The 24,202-nt window shown below is 37.2% G+C and overlaps 1 protein-coding gene across 6 annotated transcripts in view; it reads left to right on the top strand.

The window, feature by feature from the left end:
- CEP170 (centrosomal protein 170) overlaps positions 1 to 24,202 on the top strand; it is a 100,423-nt gene that overhangs the window by 12,270 nt on the left and 63,951 nt on the right. For all 6 annotated transcript variants that reach the window (XM_065632927.1, XM_065632926.1, XM_065632925.1 and 3 more), the window contains exons 2-6: positions 7,531 to 7,676; positions 15,722 to 15,811; positions 22,194 to 22,275; positions 22,899 to 22,954; positions 23,066 to 23,228. In XM_065632927.1, the coding sequence (XP_065488999.1) occupies positions 7,572 to 7,676; positions 15,722 to 15,811; positions 22,194 to 22,275; positions 22,899 to 22,954; positions 23,066 to 23,228 (496 nt within the window). In that variant the 5' untranslated portion in view covers positions 7,531 to 7,571. The remainder of the gene's footprint in view (positions 1 to 7,530; positions 7,677 to 15,721; positions 15,812 to 22,193; positions 22,276 to 22,898; positions 22,955 to 23,065; positions 23,229 to 24,202) is intronic.

Raw genomic sequence — 24,202 nt, 5'->3', positions numbered from 1 at the left:
GGTTTGGGGTGGTGGTGTTTGGTTTGGTTTTTCCCCTTGGTAGCTTCTCAATCCCCCTTTTTTTTTTTTTTTTTTAATTAAGGGACTTTTGTGGTAGGGAAAGGCATGACTGTCTTCATAGTTCCTGTAATGTTTCATTTCACTTTCTTAGGTGCTTTAAATGGGAGATTCTTTAGTTTCAATTGTGTAAGTTTGCTTAAACTCGGTAGAAAGTCTTGATGTTGGACTTCCTTTTTGTTGTAGACATCCTGATTGTTTATTGATGCAAATAACAACTTTTTGCATACTGTGACACTCAAATGATTGATAGCCATCAGGTAAGCCTTATTTTTGTACATTTCTTTGCAATATTTTTATGTCGATGTAATAGTAAAGGGAAAGATCTCAGGCTTTTTTTTTTTTTTGTCATGATTACATTAAAACCAGAGTAAGGTATGGTCTTTTAAGTCATCGTCCCTCAGAATCAAAAACCCAAGCAGCTTTCAGTGCAGCTGCACTGTTGGCAAAAAAAGGGGGTTTATTTCAGTAGTTGTTCCGACAGCCATTACTGTGTGTCACAGCAATAAAATGGAAGTACATCTAATTCTGACCTGGCCCAGAGAGAGAAGATGCTTGTGCAGCCCCACAGCTCTAGCCGCATTACAGGACAGACTGGCTGACTTAGAGAGGCCAGCAGCCTCCTGAGCTGCTTTCTTGTCCTTACTGTATCAGATGGATGGAGCAAGCTGTAGGGCAAGAAGAGTAACTGGATCCCTTCTGTAGAGGTCTCAAACTCTTTGAATGCAGGAGGAAAATCTCTCTCTGTTCTTAGTAGAATTCCCAGCTAGAAGGCTTTCATCCCTTTTTGTAATTAAAATATGAGGAAGAAATGCTGCTTCTCACAAATGCTGTTGAGTCTGCTATGATAATCTGATCCTGGGGCTAGATTGAGAGGGTTCTAGACTGTAACCTCCAGCTTCATCACTGTAGAGTGGAAGGTGTGGCTATATGTCTCTTCCCTCCCTGCCTTTTTTATTTGTTTTTACTTCCTCTTCCTTTCTCTGCTAGCCAGAGACTCCCTGAGAAATACATTGCTATTGCTTTATTGATTCAGTAGAACTCTAACTCTTGTTGTTTTAGTTATTCTTTTACGATAGGTAATATAGGTAATGTGCATAGCTACCTGTGTTGGATATGTACTAATTTTAAAAAATGTGGGAGGCATGACTCAGCTTCACCTCTGGATGCTTTATAAAGGCATTTTCTTACTCTCGTTTTTGTTTCTGCTGTATGTTTTATTATAATTTTCTTTTTCTTTTTAAGCTTAAAATAACTTTAAAAAAAACCTTTAAAAATATTTGATCTAGGAGGTGTTGCAAGTGAACAATTTTCTCTATCTGTAAACAAAAGGCCTAGATGATTTTGTAGACAAAGATTCAAGGAGGTCTACATACTCTTATTTTGCCTTCTTTTCTTTTGCATCTCTGTGTACACACACACAAAAAAGGAGGGAGTTCGGGGGGGCAAAAGAGGAGAACAGTTTTGCATGGTAGTGGTTAAGAGGATTTCTTTGCTCTCAGTGCTTCCCTTGTTCTGTAGAATTTAGTTATGGCTACTTCTTTCAATGGACACTGAAAATTGCATATTTTAGACAAGGTACAAGGTTTCTGTATGATTTTCAGATCTGGTTTTTGAGAAATTGTGGCCAAGTTTGGATCTTTGAACTAAGGTGGAACAGGTCAAATATTTCAGAAGCAGAATGAATAACTGAGGCTATCATTCAGTCGCCTTGTCAGCTAAACCTTAATAACTTTTACAGATAAACAGACCAAGGAGGACTGCAATTTTTGAGATGTTTTGGTTTAGTGATAGGGACAGTCACGCTAAATGTACTCCTGTTGCCCATTTGAGCAAGGAAGTTAAGTTGAATGGATGCTTCACTTTTCCCTTGGGTTTCCTGTTTTCTTCTTCACTGATTTGTATGCTTGCAATCCAGTTCTACTCTGTTTTGTTAGTCTATAACTCTCTAGTAATAGCATAAAATTGTCATGAACTTTATAATTAATAGCAATATTTCTTTATATCAGTGTGAATGAGAACAGTTTCTTGTTCAGGGGTGTATGTAGCATTTGAATGTTTCTAGAGCGATGTGTTCAGGTGATTTGTCCAGTGAGTGAAATACTTTCTAATAGCAATTCTACCTTGTTGGACAACTGCTGAAAATCTAGGATTGTTTTAGTCAATTTTCCTAAGTATGCGAGCTCATTTTCTCTGGGGGATGTTGATGAAGACTTTCAGTGTTTTTAAGTGTAATTTATCTTATCTATGCTTCCATTGATTTAAATATGTTTTTTCAGCCTTCTAAGGGTATATTTTAATTAACCTGTGTGTGTATTGAATGACACTAACCCAAGCTTCAGAGTGAAAAGTGTTGTCACTTGACACCTTGATCAAGCTTGACTTGACCAAAGCATTGCTTGGGTAGTGTCTTTTCATTGTGCTAAACTTCTACAGCTGTATCCCATTGTCACTTGGCAAGCAATGGCCAACACTGAAGTTTTCTTACTTCCCCCTTGTACACTGTGAGTCCAGAAGGTCCATAAATTCTTCAGTAAATATTTTTATTGATCATTAGCCTAAACTCCTTTAGTTTAGATGGGGTTTAATTATTTAAGGGTTTTGAGGAGCAACATTGCACACTGTGGCGTGCAGGATGGCTTATGTAGATTGAGTTCCAGTTCCCAATGAAAAGTTCTTCAGCCATGCAGTTGGAAGTTAATAATTCACAAAAGGTTTTTGGTGGTGCGCAGTGGGGCACAGGCTAATCAATTGATGAGGAGAGGAGAAAAAAAAAAAAAAAAGATTAATGGATTGTTAAGCTTTTTGTTTTTACCTGAATAAGGTAGAGGTCCTGGTTAAAATATTATGTGGTGATATAGTTAAAGGTTGTTTTCTAATGAAAGTAAGTAGGTTAATCATGATTGCACATGGAACACTGCTCGTGATACTGCCCAACTTTTTTACAGAGTAGACAATGTTATTGTGATGTTTTCCACTTAGAACTTCCTAGATTTAAATCAGTTATATTCATAGATTACTTTTTAATATCAATTTTATATTGATACGGTAGTCTTCTCAGGGTCAAAATTACCTTCACTTTGCTCTTTTCTTTCTTTAGCATAGATTTCTCAGTTTCAGTCGAAAATAGAACTGCTGGCACTAGGATTCTTAATTACATACCATAGTCAATAAAGCAGTCATGGGAGGCACTTTTCCAGTGGATGTTGTTTGCTGACAGCATTTCTTTGTGACTTGGAAATCAGCTTCAACTTCAGGTCTTCTCCAGTCATCACTGGCTCTGTTAGGGCTCTCTTAATTCTGATTTCTCTCTTGTCATGCCTTATACCTGACATTTGGCTTCCTTGATTACTCATTCTGGAGTCTGCCTAGCTCTAGCTCAGGTGTCTTGTCCACATGTAGGGGTGTTTTCTCCTTCTGGGTCTTCTACCTTCATGTTTGTTCTCAACCAACAACAGCAGATGAATTTAGAATACTGGGGAAAGATGTCCTATTTTTGGTTGTAACTGGCACTACACCATAAAAAATGGGTAGCTAAAGCAACCTGTGGAGCATGCTCTTTGTAGGCAAGATGCGTCGAGAGAATTTATCTGTGTATTTGTTGAACTGATATACACATGGAAAGTTTTCAAAAGCCAATTGCCTGTCTGCATTTGGATAGATCTGTACAAGTGCGATAGCAAAAGGTACAAACTGACAGTAAGGCCTCCTGTAACATTTCAGTTATCAATTTGCATATATGAGGTACTACTTATGTTACTACCTTTAAAAAAATTATAAAATATTTTCCTGTAGTCTTGTTTTAGAAATGTTTCGGTCATTTCTTCTGAAGCTTCTCCAGATATACTAGGCAATTGTATGAGAAAGTAAAATTAATTTTAGCAAAATGTTTAGCAGCTGGAAACAGGAACTTGTAAGGACAAATAATGGGCAACATAGGGCTTCCAGCTTTGTCAGTACTATGTCTTAGCTTGATGCAGGTTTTTTTAATGTTACTTTAAAATATTCTTAAGTAAAATTTGTTGTACAGTTGTAGGATAATTCTGTACCATTAAAATTATACTATTTTCAGTCTTAATATGGAGGACTGAAGTGCTTAGAAGTCAGAATTTCAGGCCTATATTAGGTTTAGTTTAAATTTTAAATGTAGCTTTTTGTTTCTTTGTAGGATTGGTGTCTCAGTACTCGCTGATAGTTTAGTTGGAGAAAATAGTTGGCCGTTTTCAGTTACAAGCAAATAAAAAATGTAGACTGTAGATTGCTCAAATGTGAGATTATTAAGGATTTTTGCTTACAATAACATTACTGTATCAAAACTAAAATCTTGGCAGTGTTTCTCTCAACATATTTGAAATGGGTTACACCCATTTTTTGGCTACAGTTCTTAGGACCAAATTATATTTACAGGGAAGATGCAGCCAATTTGACTGTTGCCACATCATCTGTTTCAAATGACTTATTACCCATGTTTTCATTCTTATGCACTGGCTACTGCCTTTTGAAATTCATAGTCCTTCACTTTAAAGTGCTGTTTCTTCTGCAGACAAGGAAATGTTTTGCAGTTGCAATAGGTCTCTCAGCAACTGACTTCCAGATATCTGGAATGAAGTATTGCTTTGAATGATCAGGTCTTAATGATGAAATGTTTACTAATTGCAGCATAATAATGCCATACTAGGAAAGACTAATAAAACAAAATGTTTCATTAAAGCATTTAAGATTGATTTTTCTACAGAAGAAACAATAGTATTTTTCATAAATACTTCATCTGAAAAGTGTAGTCTATACTGTGGTAAGACAGGTCTGTCTGGGCCAGTATCCTGTTCCCCATAAACAAAGGGTAGGCATATGCAGTTCCTGAGCTATAACTGGGGTCATTGCCTTTAATAGGCATGATAATTTTTTCTTCCATGAATGCTTTTTGAACCCAGTGTAACCTAAGTTTACACTGTGTGAAGAGCCACTTCTGATCATTATTTTGCACCTGTTGTACAGTAATTTAATTTGGTGTCTCCTGGACACTGAACAATCTTTCATCTTTGGATTGTTCAGAATACTACAGCCAGAGTTCTACCACAGAGTTTTGCTGTGCAGAATTTGCTTTGATCAAAGGCGTGGATTTATTCTAAAGAATCCTTTAAAATAAAATATGTATCTAGGTTGATGATTCGTCACGGTTGAGACAGCACTGTTTGAAAAGAACAACATTATTAACTTCAATAGAAATGGTGATGGGCTTTTAACTACAAATGTGCTGCCAAGCTGTGTGGCAATGATTGCTCTGTACAATACATTTTATAAAACTATTTCAGATGACTTAATTTACTCTGTTGTCAGGCTTTATCATATTTGGGAGGTGTGAGCTTTTTTCTCCCTAGCTCAGTAATTGTTGACCTACTTGTCTGTTATATAAATAAAAATAGGGTTTTTTCCATTATTGACAGTCTGCCTCTGTAAACTAAAACATAGTATTTGAATAAGAACTCTCTCAAATAGTTTATATCTCTTGGAGGTTTTCATATGAATTTCCAATTAGAACAGGAAGGCCAAATAGTGTAGGTGTTGTTATGATAAGCAGATGGGAGATTTAAAAGGCAGTAAAATATAAATGGAATAAGCAGCTTTGATATTGAACAGCATGCTTACTGTCAAACATCCCTTCAATTTACTTGTTAAAAGCTGGAATCTAGGCTAGCCATTTTTGCTACTTCCTTTTCCTTTCTTAAAAGGAATGGAAAAATGTCATTTGGTTGACCTAGTTTATTGTCTGGTTTTAAACTAGGTTAAATTAAAAATACAAATGTTAATTTCCTTCAAAGGTGCTGAATAAACTGTTTTAATTATTAAAACACTTATTTGGTAACTATATGTCTTGAAATTTGATCTCAGCAAGTTGTTATTGTAGATTTAATTTGTAATCTTCATATTTTCTCTGAATAAAGTATAATTGAGATGTATCACTTCTTCCATTGTGTTGGAGAATGTTAAGTGGACATAAGTTTCATTTGAAGAATGTGCTGTGATACATCTGTGGAAAGATAATCCTAGTGTAGGTATCACCGTATGAGAGAACACTTTGTTGCAATACATATTTACTTTTTTATTAAGTAAATCTTTAGTACATTAAATCTTCCTAATTTCTTCCATTTGAATTGCATATTTAACCGAGTGAACAGCTGTGGTGGTTCATTTTAGCACCTGCCATGGCATGCTTTCAGCTCGTTGTTTTGTAAAAGTCAGTTTTGTCATTATCAGATGTAGTTTTGACCTGTGTCCTCTTTATAGGTTTTAATAATTTACGGTGTGTCTCCTTGGTTGTAGCTTGCGTAACATGTGCTTACATGTTAGTCTTGGTTTTGAGAACTTCACTGCAGTCTTGTTATTACGCAGGTTATGCTCAAGTCTCCTACAGGCTTATGTCTACTTAGAGTACATTTGCTACCCTTGCAAAATTTCACTAAATGGCATATAAATAAAAGACAATAGAAATACAAGCTGAGAGGAATGGAGACTCATTGCTTTTTATTTTCTTTAGCTTTTCTTTAGTGAAATACAGCGTGGTATTGTATGAATGACATTATTTCTTTGGCCTGCTTTTTTTTAAAGAGAGATTTGGAATACTCCTTGAAGGCTTTTCCAAGTATCCAGCATTGAATTGCTCTGAAGAGTGCTTTTAATCATATTTTTGTCCAGGATCAAAAAGGACGTATACCGTGGAGAAGTTTTCCATAACAGATTTTATCCAGTTTTCAAGTTTTGTTTTCTTTTGTATTTTATGACATTTTAAATAGCCGTAGAGGTTGGGTTTTTTTTGTGTAAGAATGTAGTATATAGTTGTTTATTGGCAAGTTAAAGTTGTGTAGTAACACTCCTTTCAGTTTCATTACTTATGAATAACTTCTAAATTGTTCATTTTGCTCTTCTTTGTTTAAAGTTCTATATGTACACTCCTAAGTTTTATTGAGAAAAATCTAGCATTAAATAAGAAGCAAAACTTCCTTCAATTTAAACTTTCACTTGGTCCTGTACAGAGAACCTGAGCTTAAAACCAAATGACGTAGGGTTTTTTTGCAGGAAAATGTAATGACACACATGCAAGTTACTTGCTATGTTTTGTGACTGTTTGCCACGTTTATTGGTTGCAGTAGTGAAGCATTAATGTAGCAATTATCTTGATAATAAGTGGTCAAATGTTAAAAGATTTCTGACAACTTGACATATGACTTTAGCATTAACTAGCTGCTTGATCATTTTGAAGAAGCTTACCTCTGATTGAATTTGCCTAGTTGCATGAAGCCTTAGACTATGTAAATCTGCAGCCTGTCACTTCCTGTGGTTGCTGGATTCAGTACATGCTATTGAGAAGGCTGTATTTTCAGAAGCTTTTTGTATTCTGCTCACGGTGTTTGCTAAGCAGGAACTGTAGCTAAAAATAACTAAAATGAATTTCTCTGTCTCTCTTTCTCGCTGCAGGATGACGTAGCTTTGCCAAGGATTTATCAGCTAAGTAAAAAATGAGCTTAACATCCTGGTTTTTGGTGAGCAGTGGAGGCACCCGCCATAGGCTGCCACGAGAAATGATTTTTGTTGGAAGAGATGACTGTGAGCTGATGTTACAGGTAATTGCATCAGCCTTCTATGTGCAACTGCTCAAATCACAAACTTAATGCACCAGTTTTATATTGCTTTTGAAAATTAAGTTCCCTAGATGTTGGGGAGCAATTGTTCTGATTAATCTTTTGTGGTCATAGAAACAGTTTAACTCTTATTGCCATCAGTCATACAGTTACTGCTGAAGTGCAGAGGATCATGTATTGTTCATATAAATCATATCCAGAATGCAAAAATAGAAGATGAAATAAATTTTGCAATGTGATCAGTAAAATAGACTGTGTACTCCACAAAATGTGATAATGCTGAGTGCACTGGATGCTTTTGAAAAGAGCTTTCTTTTTTCTGCAACTTGTAATCTAATTTGGTCACATGATTTGATGTAACTCTATCCCAGAGTCCTGATCTTGTTGTACAAGGCAAATGAAATCAGTAGAGAAGAGTATTTCTCTGTCTATAAGGAAGTGGAATGACTCAATATCAGTAATGGTTTCAGCGGAACTGTAAAATTCAAGTCTTAGTCAAAACAGTTTCATATTTCAGTAGCTTCCTCAACTTTCAGAATCACTGTGCGGAGCTCTTAGATGTGCATAACTGTATTCTTATGTAGCCATATTGCTTGTACTTTGCCCTATCAAAGCTGTAGTCCTTCAAACTGCTTCTTTCTAGTATATATGTATTTGAATGATTGATAATATTTTGGGAGTTTCTTCTTGAATTCTTGTCTTTGGTTACTGTAGAACTCTTAAGAGGATTGAACTTCAAAACTAATATTCTCAACGCTTCGTACCATTCAATAAAATATTTTCTTCTGTTTTTTGTTGTTGGTTGGTTGGTTTTTTGTTCCTAAGAGTTGTTAATGCAGCCATTAATAGCCAAATTAGAATCTCACTTCCAAATGAAGTGCCTAGAAACGTATTTTTATGTGTATTACTCAGAACGTAATATCTCTAGTAAACCTCATTTGGCTGTCAGTGTCAAAAGATATCCAAAGGTTTTATTGGTGTTGAAAGTACTTTGTACTGTTAAAAAGTAGTTGAAAATACTCTTAATTTCTCTTTAAAGGCAGGCAGTATGACGTCGTATTGATTTATGAGGGAAGCATTAAAAAAAACAAAACAAAAAAACAAAACAAAAAAACCATCAAACACACAAAAACCACTAATGCCCAAAACCAAAAGAAAAGCAACCAAAAAAACCCCAGCCTGTTGGTTCCTGTCTAAAAGTTTATAATAAAAAAATGTTTTTATTTTACCACTGGCTGCTTGTAACAGGTTGTTGTCTCTGAATAAGGGAGACTTTTCTCTCTCTCTCTGCCCTCTGTATCTTCCGTCCATGGTTGATCAGTCTTAGAATGAAGCTGAATACTCAAGCATTTATTGTTTTATGATACAAAACTTCAGCGATCATCACCTTCAAAAGTAGCTGCCTCTTTGATTAATATTGTGAATAGATTCTAGTTATTTAGAAATGTTATTTGTTGCATATTGACTTCAGGGGCAGTAGAAAGATTCAAGGGGCCTTGTGATTTTCAAGAATATTCTCTTTAGCCTGCTGTTATGTTAGGTCTACATGCCAACATGACTGTAACAGCACATACTGCTGAAGAGGGAGGAACCCACCAAAAGAGAAGCTAATAATGTGGTTTTGTTCTGTATGTATAGCTCTTTGTGTAGGACCTTCCTTTCCACTCTTGACAACTTGGTTGTTCTCTTACTGCAAAGCATGTGGACAATGCACGATAAAGAAAGCAGACTTTAATGCTTTTATTCATAATCTCTTGACAGAAAACATGTTATAAAAGCCGTATTAAAAAGCATTTCAACTCTGTTGTATGCTTGATAGAATTAGATCCCAGATCTGTACCTAACCACTGTTCTTCTAACAGAGGTTTTGTTCATGTCTGGGAATAAAGATCTGCTTTAAGTGGGTTACTTTGTAAATATGCTCAAACATGGTGTGCAGCCTTTGTATTTAGCTAGATGTTCCACTTGTGGATAAATAACCACATTCTCCCCATCTTTCACTGTTATGTTTAGAAAACTTTTTGAATCTTGATAGGAGAGTCATCTCCAAGGTGAAAAATTCTCCATTTTTCATAGTATCAACATTATTTCCACAGAAGAATACTCTTTCTGTATTCTGAACATTTTCTTGGTGGTCTGGAGTGGATTGAAGAGCCTCTGTCTAAAATAATACTAGTTAGAAATTAACTGAGGATGGAGTTTTCCTATATTCATACAGCTGTTAGCACAGTTATTATGTGATTTTTATTATTTCTGCAGTCATATATAAATCTTTGTACTGGGTCTAGCTGGGATGGACTTAATTTTCTTTATAGAAGCCCTTACAGTACTATGTTTTGGATTTGTGATCAAATCCAAAACAGCTCCTCCTACACAGGTGTGACTATGTTGGGGGTGCACAAGAAGTTGAGAAGGAACGTAACCAGGACAGCTGACCCAAACTGACCAAAGGGATATTCTCTGCCTTATAACATCATGTTCAGCAACAAAAACTGAGAGAGGGGTCTTTGAGGAAGGTAAACACTGCTCAAAGACTAATTAGGCATTGGTCTGCTTGTGGGAAGTGGCGGGTGATTGCCTTTGCATCCCTTGATTTGTTTTATTTCTTCTTTCTTCTTCCTCTTTCCTTTGCTGCTTAAACTATCTTTAACTCAATGCCTGAGGTTTCTTACTTTTGCTCTTCCTGCTCTCCTCTGCATCTCACTGGGGCAGGGGGGAGTGAGTGAGCAACTGTGTGGTGCTTCGCTGCCAGCCAGGGCACCACAGTCTTATAAAAAGTAATTTTGATAGAACTTAAATTTGAATGGAAGGCTGCAATAACAAATCAGAAGGAAAAATGGCGTTTGAAAGATTTGCACAAGCTTTGCACATGCAAAGATTGTCTGCAATGAATGAAAATGTGTCCAATTTTATGCAGGAATCTGGGCCTGAGGACAACCGTAACATTCCGCAGAATTTCAGGTGTTTCTGTAAAAGTCACAGACTTGAATAATCATTCTTACCATTTCGGAAGATGTGACAAAATATCATGAACATTTAAGGATCTTTGGGATCATTTCCATTTCAACTTACTTTTGATCGGAAGTAATACGTAAAGATAATAAAATAATTGCTAATAAAATTTATATTTGAATAATAATTGAAAGAAGTTCAGAATTTTTTCCTATAACCTAGTTAAAGATTGGGTTATTCTTCTGCTTGCATTGCTGCGACACTTGAGTATGGAAAAGTATAATCTCTGCTTGACACTGTAGGCTCAGCAGAACACCCACGTCAGTGAAATTGATTTTACTGAGATAGTAACCTTTCTTCAAGTGAAAACAAGCTAAGTAGAAAATGAACTGTATTGGTATATCTTCATCTACTATTAAGAACACTTAACTGATGTAGTATACTAAGGCACCTTGTATTGGCATGGACCTTGTTCATTTGTCAGTCCCTTAATTCCCCCCTCCCCTTTTATATCCTGATACTATTTCTATACACCTCAAGACTGCAGAGCAAGTTGGCTCAAATGAAAAGTCTAAAAATAATGTAGTAAGTATTAGCAGAAGGGGACTGATTTATCTTCCTTGAGAAAGTAAAGCAGTCAGAAGATGGCATGGAATTGAAGAATAAGGAAGTAAATTGAAAAGAAGGAAGGAAAATATTGGCAAGCCTCAAGAAATCAAGAAGAAATGAGATGATAAACATGGGATTCCAAGAAGAGAAAACCTTTCCTTAGGAGTCATGGTTGCATGGTCTGATGCCTTGAACTGGCTAATGCACTGATAACCTGGGACTCCTAGAACACATGGGCTGCAGCTGCTGGCATAGCAATAAGCACAGAAGTCTCAGGCAGAAATTTACCATTTTCAGGGCTATATAGTTCTGAACAAAGAGTTGAATAGCAAGGATAAAAGATGTGAAGCTGAAACTGGAAAAAATGCTTTTGGAAGAAATTTGCTGCTACAAAATCATGTCAGAACACAACAGTATCAGAATTGCCAGCAAACAGACTGAGATGGTGTGGAAGATAAGCTATGGGAACTCTTCTAGAAAAGTCGAGGTACTGACCACATGCATATGTGAAGGACGTACATCCAGCCCCACCTCTTCCTCGCTTGAAGTCAGCACCTCAGGCTGCAAAGACTTGGCCATGGGCAAGTGCTAAAAGAGAGACTTAGCTGTTAAGGAAGTGATCTTCTCAGAGGAAATAGTAACAAGGATTGTTCACAGAATCACAGAATGTTAGGGATTGGAAGGGACCTCAAAAGATCATCTAGTCCAATTCCCCTGCCAGAGCAGGAACACCTAGATGAGGCTACACAGAAAGGCATCCAGGCAGGTTTTGAATGTCTCCAGAGAAGGAGACTCCACAACCTCCCTGGCCAGCCTGTTCCAGTGTTCCGTCACCTTCACTGAGAAGCGGTTTCTTCTCAAATTTAAGTGGAACCTCTTGTGTTCCACTTAGAATCCATTACCCCTTGTCTTACCATTGGTTGTCACCAAGAAGAGCCTGGCTCCATCCTCGTGACACTCGTCCTTTATGTATTTATAAACATTAATAATGTCACCCCTCAGTCTCCTCCAAACTGAAGAGACCCAGCTCCCTCAGCCTTTCCTCATAAGGGAGATGCTCCACTCCCTTCATCATCTTTGTGGCTCTGCGCTGGACTCTCTCCAGCAGTTCCCTGTCCTTCTTGAACTGAGGGGCCCAGAACTGGACACAATATTCCAGATGAGGTCTCACCAGGGCAGAGTAGAGGGGAAGGAGAACCAGGGTATTGGTAAAGGAGCTCTTGACTACAAAGGTCTAGAAGCTACAAGAAACAACTGTGCAAGTTTCTACAATGCAAGACAGGAAGCACTACCTGTAGCTGCTACACAGGTGTAGTGAGACTATTAATGGAATAATGAGTCTAGGAGAAGCTGAGAGGGAAACTGTGTAATACTGGGGAAATCATAGGCTTAACCAAATGGAGATTGACAGAGATTCTTTACTAGAATAATCTCAGAGATGGTTATTAGAAAAGCAACATTCACTATGTGACATTAGCAGATTGCACTGTCTAGGACTTCTTGGGTTGTTTTTTTTTTTTAATCTGTTACACACAGGAGTATTCAGAATCTTAAAATTTTACTTGCCAGCCTGGATAAGAAATGTCATAGGTATTCAACACAATCTATCAGATATGTAAGAAATTGCCTGTGTATATGAATACATTATCATCTGTAAAAATAGGATGAAACCTCAGAAAATATTTTGCACAGTCTACAGGTTATTCAGATTTCCCCCCCGCCTTAAAAATACAATTTTAAAAATAAATCCTGTAAAAGAAAATGATCTGGGATTTAAAAAGCACTTACTGAAAAAATGGCTGTAAACCTGGACCAAAATATTTCTTTGCAGAGGGTATACGAAGCAGACGAAACATCATATTTACATGTTGTTTCAAAATATTTTTTTATATGCTAGCTTTATGTTTGGTACTGTGCAATGATATGTTTAATGACCTGAAGTCAGTGCTTTCAAACGCATAACAGAATTTCTTTTTTCCTTTCACCTTCTCCCCATATTACTACTTCCCTACTTACCTTTATGAGGGTTTTTTTGTTTGTTTTGTTTTGTTTGCTTATACATAACACATACTTTTCATTCGTTATTTAAAGACAAGATTGTGAAAAATACATGTAAAGATCTCCTCTTCTCCAAACTAAAGAGACCCAGCTCTCTCAGCCTTTCCTCAAAAGGGAGATGCTCCACTCCATCATCTTTGTGGCTCTGCACTGGACTCTCTCCAGCAGTTCCCTGTCCTTCTTGAACTGAGGGGCCCAGAACTGGACACAATATTCCAGATGAGGTCTCACCAGGGCAGAGTAGAGGGGCAGGAGAACCTCTCTCGACCTACTAACCACCCCCCTTCTAATACACCCCAGGATGCCATTGGCCTTCTTGGCCACAAGGGCACAGTGCTGGCTCATGGTCATCCTGCTGTCCACCAGGACCCCCAGGTCCCTTTCTCCTATACTGCTCTCTAACAGGTCATTCCCCAACTTATACTGGAACCTGGGGTTGTTCCTGCCCAGATGCAAGACTCTACACTTGCCCTTGTTATATTCCATTAAATTTTTCCCCGCCCAACTCTCCAGCCTGTCCAGGTCTCGCTGGATGGCAGCACAGCCTTCTGGCGTGTCAGCCACTCCTCCCAGTTTGGTGTCATCAGTACTCTATTTCCTCATCCAAGTCATCGATGAATACATTGAATAGTACTTGTCCCAGTACCGACCCTTGAGGCACTCCACTAGACACAGGCCTCCAACTAGACTCCGCACCACTGACCACGACTCTCTGGCTTATTTCCTTCAGCCAGCTTGCAGTCCACCTCACTACCCGATCATCCAGACCACAGTTCCGCAGTTTAGCTGTGAGGATGCTGTGGGAGACTGTGTCAAATGCTTTACTGAAGTCAAGGTAGACCACGTCCACCGCTCTGCTGTCAACTATCCACCTCGTTATGTCTTCATAAAAGGCTATGAGGTTGGTCAAGCATGACTTCCCCTTGGTGAAGCCATGTTGACTGCCCCTAATGACCCTCTTATCCTTGATATGCCTTGAGATGGTACCAAGGATGAGTTGTTCCATCACTTTCCCAGGGATGGAGGTGAGGCTGACCCGGGTCCTCCTTCTTGCCCTTTTTGAGGACTGGAGTGACATTTGCTTTCATCCAATCCTCAGGCACCTCTCCCATTTCCCATGACTTGGCAAAGATGATGGAGAGTGGTCCAGCAATGACTTCAGCCAGCTCCCTCAGTACCCGTGGGTGCATCCCATCAGGACCCATGGATTTATGGATGTCCAGATTGCTTAACTGGTCCCTAACCCAGTCCTCATCAACCAAGGCAAACTCCTCCATTTGTCCTGCCCTCCTCTGGGGCGTCAGGGGTACAGGGCTCCTCAGGACAGCCTCCGGCAGAGTACACAGAGACAAAGAAGGCATTCAGTAACTGTTTTCTCTGTATCTTCTGTCACCAGGGCACCCACCTCATTCATCAGTGGGCCTACATTGCCTCTGGTGTTAGTTTTACCTGCCATGTATTTGAAAAAGCTCTTTCTGTTGTCCTTGACCCCTCTTGCCAGGTTTAATTCTAAGGAGGCCTGAGCTTTCCTAGTTGCCTCCCTACATCCTCTGACAGCAGCCTTGTATTCTTCCCAAGTGGCCAGCCCCTCCTTCCATGATCTGTAAACTCTCGTCTTCCACTTGAGCTAACGCAGCAGTTCCCTGTTGAACCACGCAGGTCTCCTGGCTCCCTTCCTTGACTTCCTATGTGTCAGGATGCTCTGATCTTGAGCTTGGTAGAACCAGTCCCTGAATGCTAACCAGCTGTCTTGGGCCCTTGTTCCTCCTCTATGGGTTGACATTTGGATGCGCACTAAAGAATGAATTAAATAAATGCTGAAGTGGGATTAGTAATTCAGGAACTGCTTGTTTTGTGAACAGGCTGTAGCTAATTTATTTCGGAAACTGAGATCAAGGAGGAACAATTTGAATGCTTATATACTATGGTTAGTATCCCAGGCAACATAATAGAAGATTTTCTGAACCATGACAGGAAATGGAGTGTTTCAGAGAGAACAATATCACAGAATCATATTCATGTTTTGATTGATGCATGTAGTTAAGGGGAGAGAGAGATAGAGAGAAATAAAGGTGAAGCTGTTGATGTTAGATTAAACATCAGTGATACTATGGTGAACTGAAAAAAAAGTCTCTGGATAAGATATGGCTGGCTGTGAGGTAAAATCATATTTGGGGAAACATTAAGAAAATATTTTTTCTGTATTTATTTTAGGATTCTGCTATGGGCACCTGGCACTAGGGTTGGGACTGAATTTTTTCATATGTGGGACTGATTTTTTAATATAATTTCAATAAATGTGCCCTGTAAAAAGAAAATAATCCTGCTAGTTGAAGAAGTAGCCATTAATGCTATCTTGATCTTGTTTTTGAAATACATTATTTTATATAATTTTTTATATGTTTTAGTCACGAAGTGTGGACAAGCAACATGCTGTACTTAACTATGATGCCTCTGCAGATGAACACTTGGTGAAGGATTTGGGCAGCTTGAATGGGGTAAGTTAACATCAGAAATAGGTAGCTCCCCATAGTCTTTTGTGTGTTTGTTTTGGGGTCTTTTTGAGCAAAGAGAGCTTACACTTAACAAGTGTACATTAACATCTTTTTAATGCAAGGTTGAAAATGGGGGAACCTTCAAAAGGAAAATATAGTTTTTGTGGGTGTTTTCCACTGCACATTATTTAAAGAACTGTGTTAAATTCCATTAATACGAGGGCCTTGGCAGCAGGAAAAAACTCAAAAGAATAAAAAGGAATATGTTCTGGTTTTCAGAAAGGTAAGGGAAAAAAAAATCTTGATTATATTGTAGAAAAGAAAACAGGTATTTCAATCTCTCAATGTCTGGTTAAGAAATGGATTTTTTCATTTCACATTTCTCTTTTCTAGTTTTTCATACAGAAAAGAATGTTAAATTGTACTTCATATGTGGGAAAAAAGTATACAATAACTGTGTTGTATGTAGACATATTTAACTAATTCTATATTTACATTTAGTTTTCAGTATCCTTTTCGTCAAAATGTCTATGAATAATGCGTGTCAAGTTATTATATACTAATGTAGGAAAAATGCCTAGTTATGAGCAAAATAAAGCTTCATATGACATTTTACATTTAAGACTTTTCTAAGAATTGCTTGTAGAATATTCTAGGTGAGCTTCACCTTTTATAAATGTTTTGAATATTACAATATATTATTAAAAACTTAGTAATTTTGCCATATTTTTGTAGCCTTTTAGATACTTCTTTGTGAGCTGTTTATACACACTAATTATGGTTGTTATTTTATATAACTTTAAATGTTTGGCTGTGCCATGAATATGTACAGAATAAAATCATGAGTTCATCTGTGGTCGTTTATTTGAGTTAGTATTTAGAAAGCTACTGATAGTGAATAGCTTTGTCAAATGTTTAAAAAAAATAGAAGATGATGAAGAAATATCAAGTTACTGCCTGTTAGCATTGATTTAGGTTTTGGTGTTTGATCTTGAAGTGCATTTCAAAATAAGAACCCTGTTAGTCTCTGTTAGCTTTTCTGTACTTTAAGGTAACTAAGCCTCCTAAAGAGTCAAGAGTCTCAACTCCGTATGAAACCAGTCTAACCTGAAGGGTTATATCGTTTGAACAGTTGTAGACATATAAGAAATTTGCTCCTTAAATATTTAATATACCTCTGTATTTTGAAAGTTGGTGCACTGTTTCAAGGCAGTGATCAAAAATGAATTCAGCACACAGTAATTTTTTGCTGAGCCATTTGATTCCCTAATTCTATGTTACTCCTGTAGTCCATAGGCATACCTTCAGATTTTCATTACCTTGTCACAAAACTTGAATTTAGTAAGAATATATGTTAAAAGGCCTTCATTTGACTCCTTTCTTTGCCTCTAATAAAGAACTTCTAGTTGTTTGCTTTACTTGATCTGATTCATTCTCAGGTTTGTCAGTTGCTCTTATGGTTGTTTACTCAGAGACATCAAAGGAACTCTTTCTTCCCAGAGTTTTGAGACAGGGAATATTAAGTCTTAGGGTTCAGTCCTTGCTTTTCGTCTTCTCAGTGCTTCCCTTACTATCTTTCCAACTGTGCTTTTCTTACATACCTCTACCTACCCGGTTTCAGGTCAAAAGAGGAAACGTGGTTTTGTAACACTTGTCACGAATTCTGTGTAAAATTATTACAATTCTTAATTGTTGGGCAGAACAATATGTGCAATGCCTCTGTACCATGCTGTGAACTACTAACTAGGCAATAATTATTTTAGTCTAGCTACTATTTCCACTGAGAACATCACCTCCCTAGCAGCCAAGTCCCTCTTTTAGTGCTTCATCAGCTTCTACCTGGTCCTATTTTGCTTCCTTCTTCAAGAGCCAACACTTATTTTGGGTCTCCCCAGTTAGTTCAATTTCTTTGGAAAACAGATACTTTTATTAATATACAGGCGTGCTCCATTTCTGGTGTAATGCCCTTAACCACTCAAGATAATTCAGAGTTTAAGGGGAGATGGCTCCTACCAGTACCTAGGGCTTTTCTTTTGAGTTTTTTGAGCCCAAAATACTTTCACTGGATGAACTGTAATTGCATCTGATGCCCTAATGCCTGGATATTCTTATCTGTATGGTTGATTCACACTCAATTCAGTGAAAAGATTACAGCAGTCTTTGTCCTGGATGGACTTCTGTCAAGGTCTGATTGCAGGGTGACAATAAAACCATGGCAGATGTATTGTTAACCCTCTCTCCCCCCCTCTCCCCCTTTAGCCTCTCCGTCTCCCCCCTTCCCACGAAGGACAGGCGATTGGGAGGAAAAGAAGGACCGAGAGAAGAGAGTTGGAAAAATTAAAAATGTTTTACTAATGCTATCAATAAAAATAGAGAAAATAATACAAAATATACAAAACCAATCTTGAAAATCCTGGCAACTGCTCCGGCAGATGTGGAGCCGGCACCCGAAGTCCTGGACTGGACTCTGCAGCCAACCGGAACTGGATTCAATCTGTCACTAGGCCTCAGTTCGCAGGGACAACTCGCAAGGTCCTCTCCCAGTGTCGACCATAAGGAAAAAGGATGAGATCCTCGTGATCTCCCACTTTTATATGAATTATCACGTGAATGGGATGGAATATTTAGTTGGTTAGGTTTTGGTCACCTGTTTCAGTTCACTGCTCTTGCGAGATGTGCATCCATCCGTATCGATGACCTTGCATTCCATTGCTATGTCTACCAAAACATGTATCTAACTTTCAGGAAAACTGCAGTTAGTAAGAAGACTTTAGCTGACAGGGAAATTCACTAAAAGAGAAACTTGTTTTTAAGAAAACCAGGACAATGTCATACATCTAGATTTGAAAATAAAGCAAAATTAAATTTTAATCAGATTTACATGATGTAAAGTTTTATTTCTAGTAATCCATCATGATGTCATTCCTGCTTATCTTTTATTTAATACAAAAAAGATTAAGGAATTTCTCTTTTCTGAAGAAAATGTGTACAGTTGCTAAGATATAATCTATTATTTCACCAGTATCAACAGAATTCAACTCTATTTTCTCCTTTGAGTCGTGACCTCGAAAACATGCCAGAAAAATTATGAAGCACCCATGGCCCTGTTGAATAACATTCTTCTCAGGGTAGTGAAGTCCTTTCATGCTGATGTTTTAGGACTAGATTGCAAAATGCTCAGCAAACTTTGTAAAGGCTTGAAGAGAGTTGACCCTCAGTATTTGAAGAACAGAGCTTTAGAAATCATGTGTATATATAAAATGTAGAGTGATTTAAAGGGGGAATAATATGTATAGAGTGATTTAAAGGGAGAAAAGGATTCCTTATTTACATAGTAACTAGCTATTTTGAGCTAGCTTTGTCTTGCATCCCAAAGCCTGTGATGGGATTTTAAAACTCTGGTGGCAAAGCAACTGAAGCTCGTTTGTTGTATGCTATCAGTTCAGTCATTAGGATGTCTGTAGACTGCATGCACTGCCTTCAGACCTCTCTGCATTTATACTACATGGACATTAATTTCAGAACTCTGACCTGGGAGGAAAAATGCATATGTTCATGTATAGATACATGTCCACATGCAGCCTAAATTTTGATGGTTCAGTAAAACTCAAGCCGCCTTGAGGATATTGTTCTTATGGGTTTTTGCTCTGGACTCTCACAGTGTTGAAGTGGAATAAATATGCATTAAACACCACTCGAAGTTTCATGCTTACAAACCATTAAATAATTGCAGCTTTAATTCTTATTTTTCATGGAAGATATTTTCTATGAAGTAGGTAAGCAATTTTTTAAGTAATGAAATAATTATTTTCGTTTAGAACAAGAGAATAAAACAGAAGATCCCTTTACTGTTTTACGGAAGGACATTTTTTTCCGTCTTTCCAGACTTAATCTAATATTAGATTTAGATGAGGAAAACAAACATTCAAAGATTCAGTTTCTTGGCTTACTTAATTTTCAAGTCGAGGCGGGGGTTTGTGTGTGTACACCTAATTTGAAAGTGCTTAAAATGGCAGATATCAGCTGCTGCGTTCCTAAGAAACATATACATGTTGTTGTAGAATCCTTAAGTTTGAAGGAGGACGATCCTGTGGGGTTGCTATATTCTGGCATGAACCAATGGGAAATGTGTTTCCGAAAGGCACTCTGAATATTTAATCTATCTGTAGTATTAACATGTAGTTGTTATGAAAAGTTAAAATGAGCAAGAAACTGTAGATTTGTTAAGGTATGGGAACATATGCAAATGATAAATAATACATAATGTAATGATCTCAAACCAGCCAATTCATAAATATTTTATTTGTCTTGAATTTGCCCTAAATTGGAGGCTTCGTTTTCGATTGTAAGAGAAGATGAAGTTATACCAAGGAACAGAGACTTTTCACATATAGCTGATTATTCATATTTCTTACAAAGAAGATGCTACATTCTTATAAGTCCAGATGTTACATTCTTTTCCAGTAAAAGGAGAGGGAAGATTTCAGAAAAGCCAGAGGATAATGTAGGGGAAGCATGTAAATTGTAGTTCTTTAATGCAGACTTGAATTGAGCCTTGAGGAATAGTTTAAGGCAGGATGCTGTGCAGAAGTCTTTTGTCAGCTCACACTGTAGAAAGATTCTTCAAGGATCTGTAACTCTGAAAAGGTCTTAAATACTAGGCAGAGTTAAATTTATTGTTTTCTTTTGTCTTTGTAGCCTGATCTCTAGTTTTTGTAATTGAGAGTTTAATACTCTATTCTGCTAGATAAAGCATGTTTTCACCTTTTTGTATTTCTCTTACCACTGAATGAATTCAGAAGATACTGACACAATATAGGGTTTTCTCTGAAGTGCAAAAATTCAACTTAAGAAAGAATTTACTTTCACGGTTATAGATTAAGCTTAATTCGGAGAGTTCTAAGAGCAGTGGCATGACTAAGGCTGAGTGGAAGGGTCAGTTTGAGAGCTGTCACTGGGAGGTGCAGGGTTCTAGGAGAAGTCTCTACCTGAAGGTTTAAGCATCCCCTCTGACGGTAAAAGAGCAAGTTGTGAGAAAAACAGTCTCATTTCCTGACGCTCAGTCCTACCTTAGCATGTTAGCATCCTCAGTTTCTGGTATCCGAAGTCACCAGATGCACCTTCAAGTTTTTCTGATACTAGTAACCTGCGCAGTTTGCTTGACACTGACAGCCTACTTTCCTGAGACTGTAAATCAGTCCTTAAGATGCAGATGAGTTCCAATGAAGGAATAAACTTTTTTTGTTGTTGTTTCCCAGTTCTTAGAAGGGCTTATGACTGCCTTCGAATTTTATGTAGATGACGTTCTAGAATTTTCTTTAGGACTTGAATGATCTAACTTCAAGCCCTATTTATGTTGATTTAGGTTTGTTTGGTTTTTTTCCGCCAGAGATTACATTGTTTTCCAGCTACTCCAAATTACATCTTTGAGATCCGTTTTGACTTGAGCATGTATAATTCTCCCTCCTTGCTGCTTTGTAATTAGTCATCGTGTATATCTTAGGCTCTCTTGAAATTTGTCCTAGGGTGTTTTTGCAAATACCGTATTATTTTTCGCTGTTAGGTTTAATCTGGACCTTGAAATTAGAGTGATTTGTAATCTATGTTGCCTCTAACAGACAACTGGTATGGCTGGGGAAATTTGGCATACTTTCAAGTACATAAATCCTTCCCCAAATCTCTGAATGTTTGGCTGATTTCTCCAACTATGTTTCCAACCGTGATTTCAAGGAGAGGTTTACTTATTGTACAGTAAGGGAATTTTTCAAAGTCAAGCCTATGGAATTTGCTCTGCTTTGCTGCTAACTGGGATAATAATGTTATTTCTGCTTACAAATGTTGTGATACGTGCTCTTTCAGGAGCTGCAATAGATTGAATTCTTTATCACTGCTATTTGGAGTTACTTGCATGGACTAACTTTGTCCGTTTTTCCTTGAAGTCCTTTGACAATGTTTAGAAATTATAAGCTGCATCAGAATTCTCATATCCAAGGTTAAATGCTGTACAAATGTAATGATAAATCAATTCTGACATGTAATTGTGTTTGGAAAAGGAAACTGCAAGAAAAATAATGAGTGAAGGTGCTAATTTGAGAGAACATTAATCAACAATTCAGTAAATACTGCTCACAAGATTAAACTTGTAAGAAACTTTTCAAACCCAGTGTGATGTCAGCAGCCTGGTTAGCAGCTGATGTTTAACTTTTCTTTTGAAATATTTTGGGAAGCAGGTGGCAATTTGAGCTTACAGTTTACTTCCCCAGTGAATCACCAGTAGAAAATTTGTGGTGCTGAAAACGTTATTGTAAAATTAGTTAAGTGATTTTTCATTTTATTATTTTGGAATTTTAATGGTATCTCTTTCTGTCCTCATTTATTTCTGTAGACATTTGTGAATGATGTAAGGATTCCAGAACAGACATACATCACTCTGAAGTTAGAAGATAAACTGAGATTTGGATACGATATCCTTGTCACAAAAACTCACGGTGCAATTAAACACTTTTCTTGCTAAAAGTATGGTTGTATTAAATGAAGGGTTCTCATACTATTTGAGAAGCATCTTCAAAATATTTATGTCTTTCATTACTACAAAAATGCTTATATTGGAGAAAATAGTAGGGTTTAGAATACTATACCTTAGTCAGAACTATTGCTAAAGTACATTTTGTTGTTTCTAACTGCAAGAAACCTCAACTTCCAATTACTGTTTAAGACCTAATGTGTAACTTGTGTTGCTAAGAAACGTTACTTTTCTTGGAAGCAAAGGCACAAATATTTCTATCAGATGAGATTGTGTACAAGTAGAGAAGATTACAAGTAATTACTCAGCAAACTACTGAATGAAAAGAGAACTTGTGTTATTACAACATTAAGGTATCTACTCAATGTTCTATTTACAAATAGTAAATAATTGTATTACACATTTGCTTTGAGTATGATTGTACATACTAGTCCTAACAGTGACATACTTGTGGAAGATGTATCACCACTCCAGTGGCAGAATAGGCTGCAGAACTGTTGTTTTTCTATAAAATCCTCTTCTGAATTGAGAAATCTTTCCAGTATTTTCCTTAGCATTTCCTACATACTAATCTTTTTACTGTTGTCAGAGGAGAGATGAGAGTCCCTGAAGAAGCACTTAAGGTAACAACGTGCAGTTCCCAGATGTTCTTCTATAATTGTTTAGTTATTGGTAACAAAGGTATTTTTTTTCACTCTCTGAGGGTGTTTTTTCCTCTATTTAATGTCATGTAGCATGAAAAATTTACAAGCCAACTCCAATTATCCCAAAAATCTTCAGAGGCAGAAGGATTGAAGCAAGCTGGCTCCAAAAGCTCAGAGTCCAAGGTAGCAGACTCCACAGCTGAAGTACACCACAAAACTACAGAAGCACTGAAATCTGAAGAGAAATCAATGGGTAAGGTTCATTTTTGCTGTAGAAGCACACAAACTGGGAAAAGATATTTATTTGCTTTGTTAGGATACTTGTGAAATTATATAGATAGTGAAATCTATGTGAAATTTTAAACATACTTTAAGTGTAATTAATAACTTTTGGAATTGAATTGTTGGCATTTTCACCTTTTGTTGTTGTTGGTTTGTTTTGTCCCTCCTTTTTAAACGGGTGGAGTTTTGTTCATTATATAGATATTAACGTTCATTGTTAGATGCAACCAGGATAGAACCTAAGCGATCTATTGTGGTTTAAAAATTTGTAGAAACTGTAACTTCAGTCTTATTTCTACATCATCTTTCACGTTTATGTAACATGTCACGGTGGCTCTGCTGCAGGTACCTTAACTTCAGTGTGAGGCTTGCTAAAGTTTATTGTTCAGCTTATAGTAACTTGCTGTGTTACCTATTACTACAGGAGATAACCACAAGAATGAGGAGTCAGGTATTGTTGCTTTCTTAAGGAGTCAGACATAGTCAGCTTCATATTAGGTCAAGGCTGTACAGTTTTGCGTAGTTTTAATACGTTCTTCTGGAAGGCACACTCCAAAGAGTTCTCTTCCCCACATACAGGATTCTGTGGTATAACTGATTAATCTGTTTGGTTTGTTGGCTGATCTGACATCCTATTGAGGGTACATAAAGGCTATCCAGTACTTCAGTGTTCCTATTCAATATGGCTTTTCAGCATTCGTGTCCTTTTAAATTTTCATGAAGTGGCATGGTGAGGTTTTTTAATCCTCATCTTCTATTTTTCTCTTTATTGTTCCAAAAATAACAGCCAAATTTAATGATAGGGATTTATATTTGTATGCAACTCTCAAAAGCTTTTTGAGGATTGATTTTCCCACTGTTGCTGTATATATGCATACCTGTTTACTGTTGCTAATTCCGTGCACAAGCATCAGCCATCAAGTTTTTAAAAATAAATCAGTATCG

This window comes from Caloenas nicobarica, chromosome 3 (assembly GCF_036013445.1).
Source record: "Caloenas nicobarica isolate bCalNic1 chromosome 3, bCalNic1.hap1, whole genome shotgun sequence".
Classification (NCBI taxonomy): domain Eukaryota; kingdom Metazoa; phylum Chordata; class Aves; order Columbiformes; family Columbidae; genus Caloenas; species Caloenas nicobarica.
Note: the sequence above shows the minus strand (reverse complement) of the source record. Positions and strands in the feature narration are given on the sequence as shown.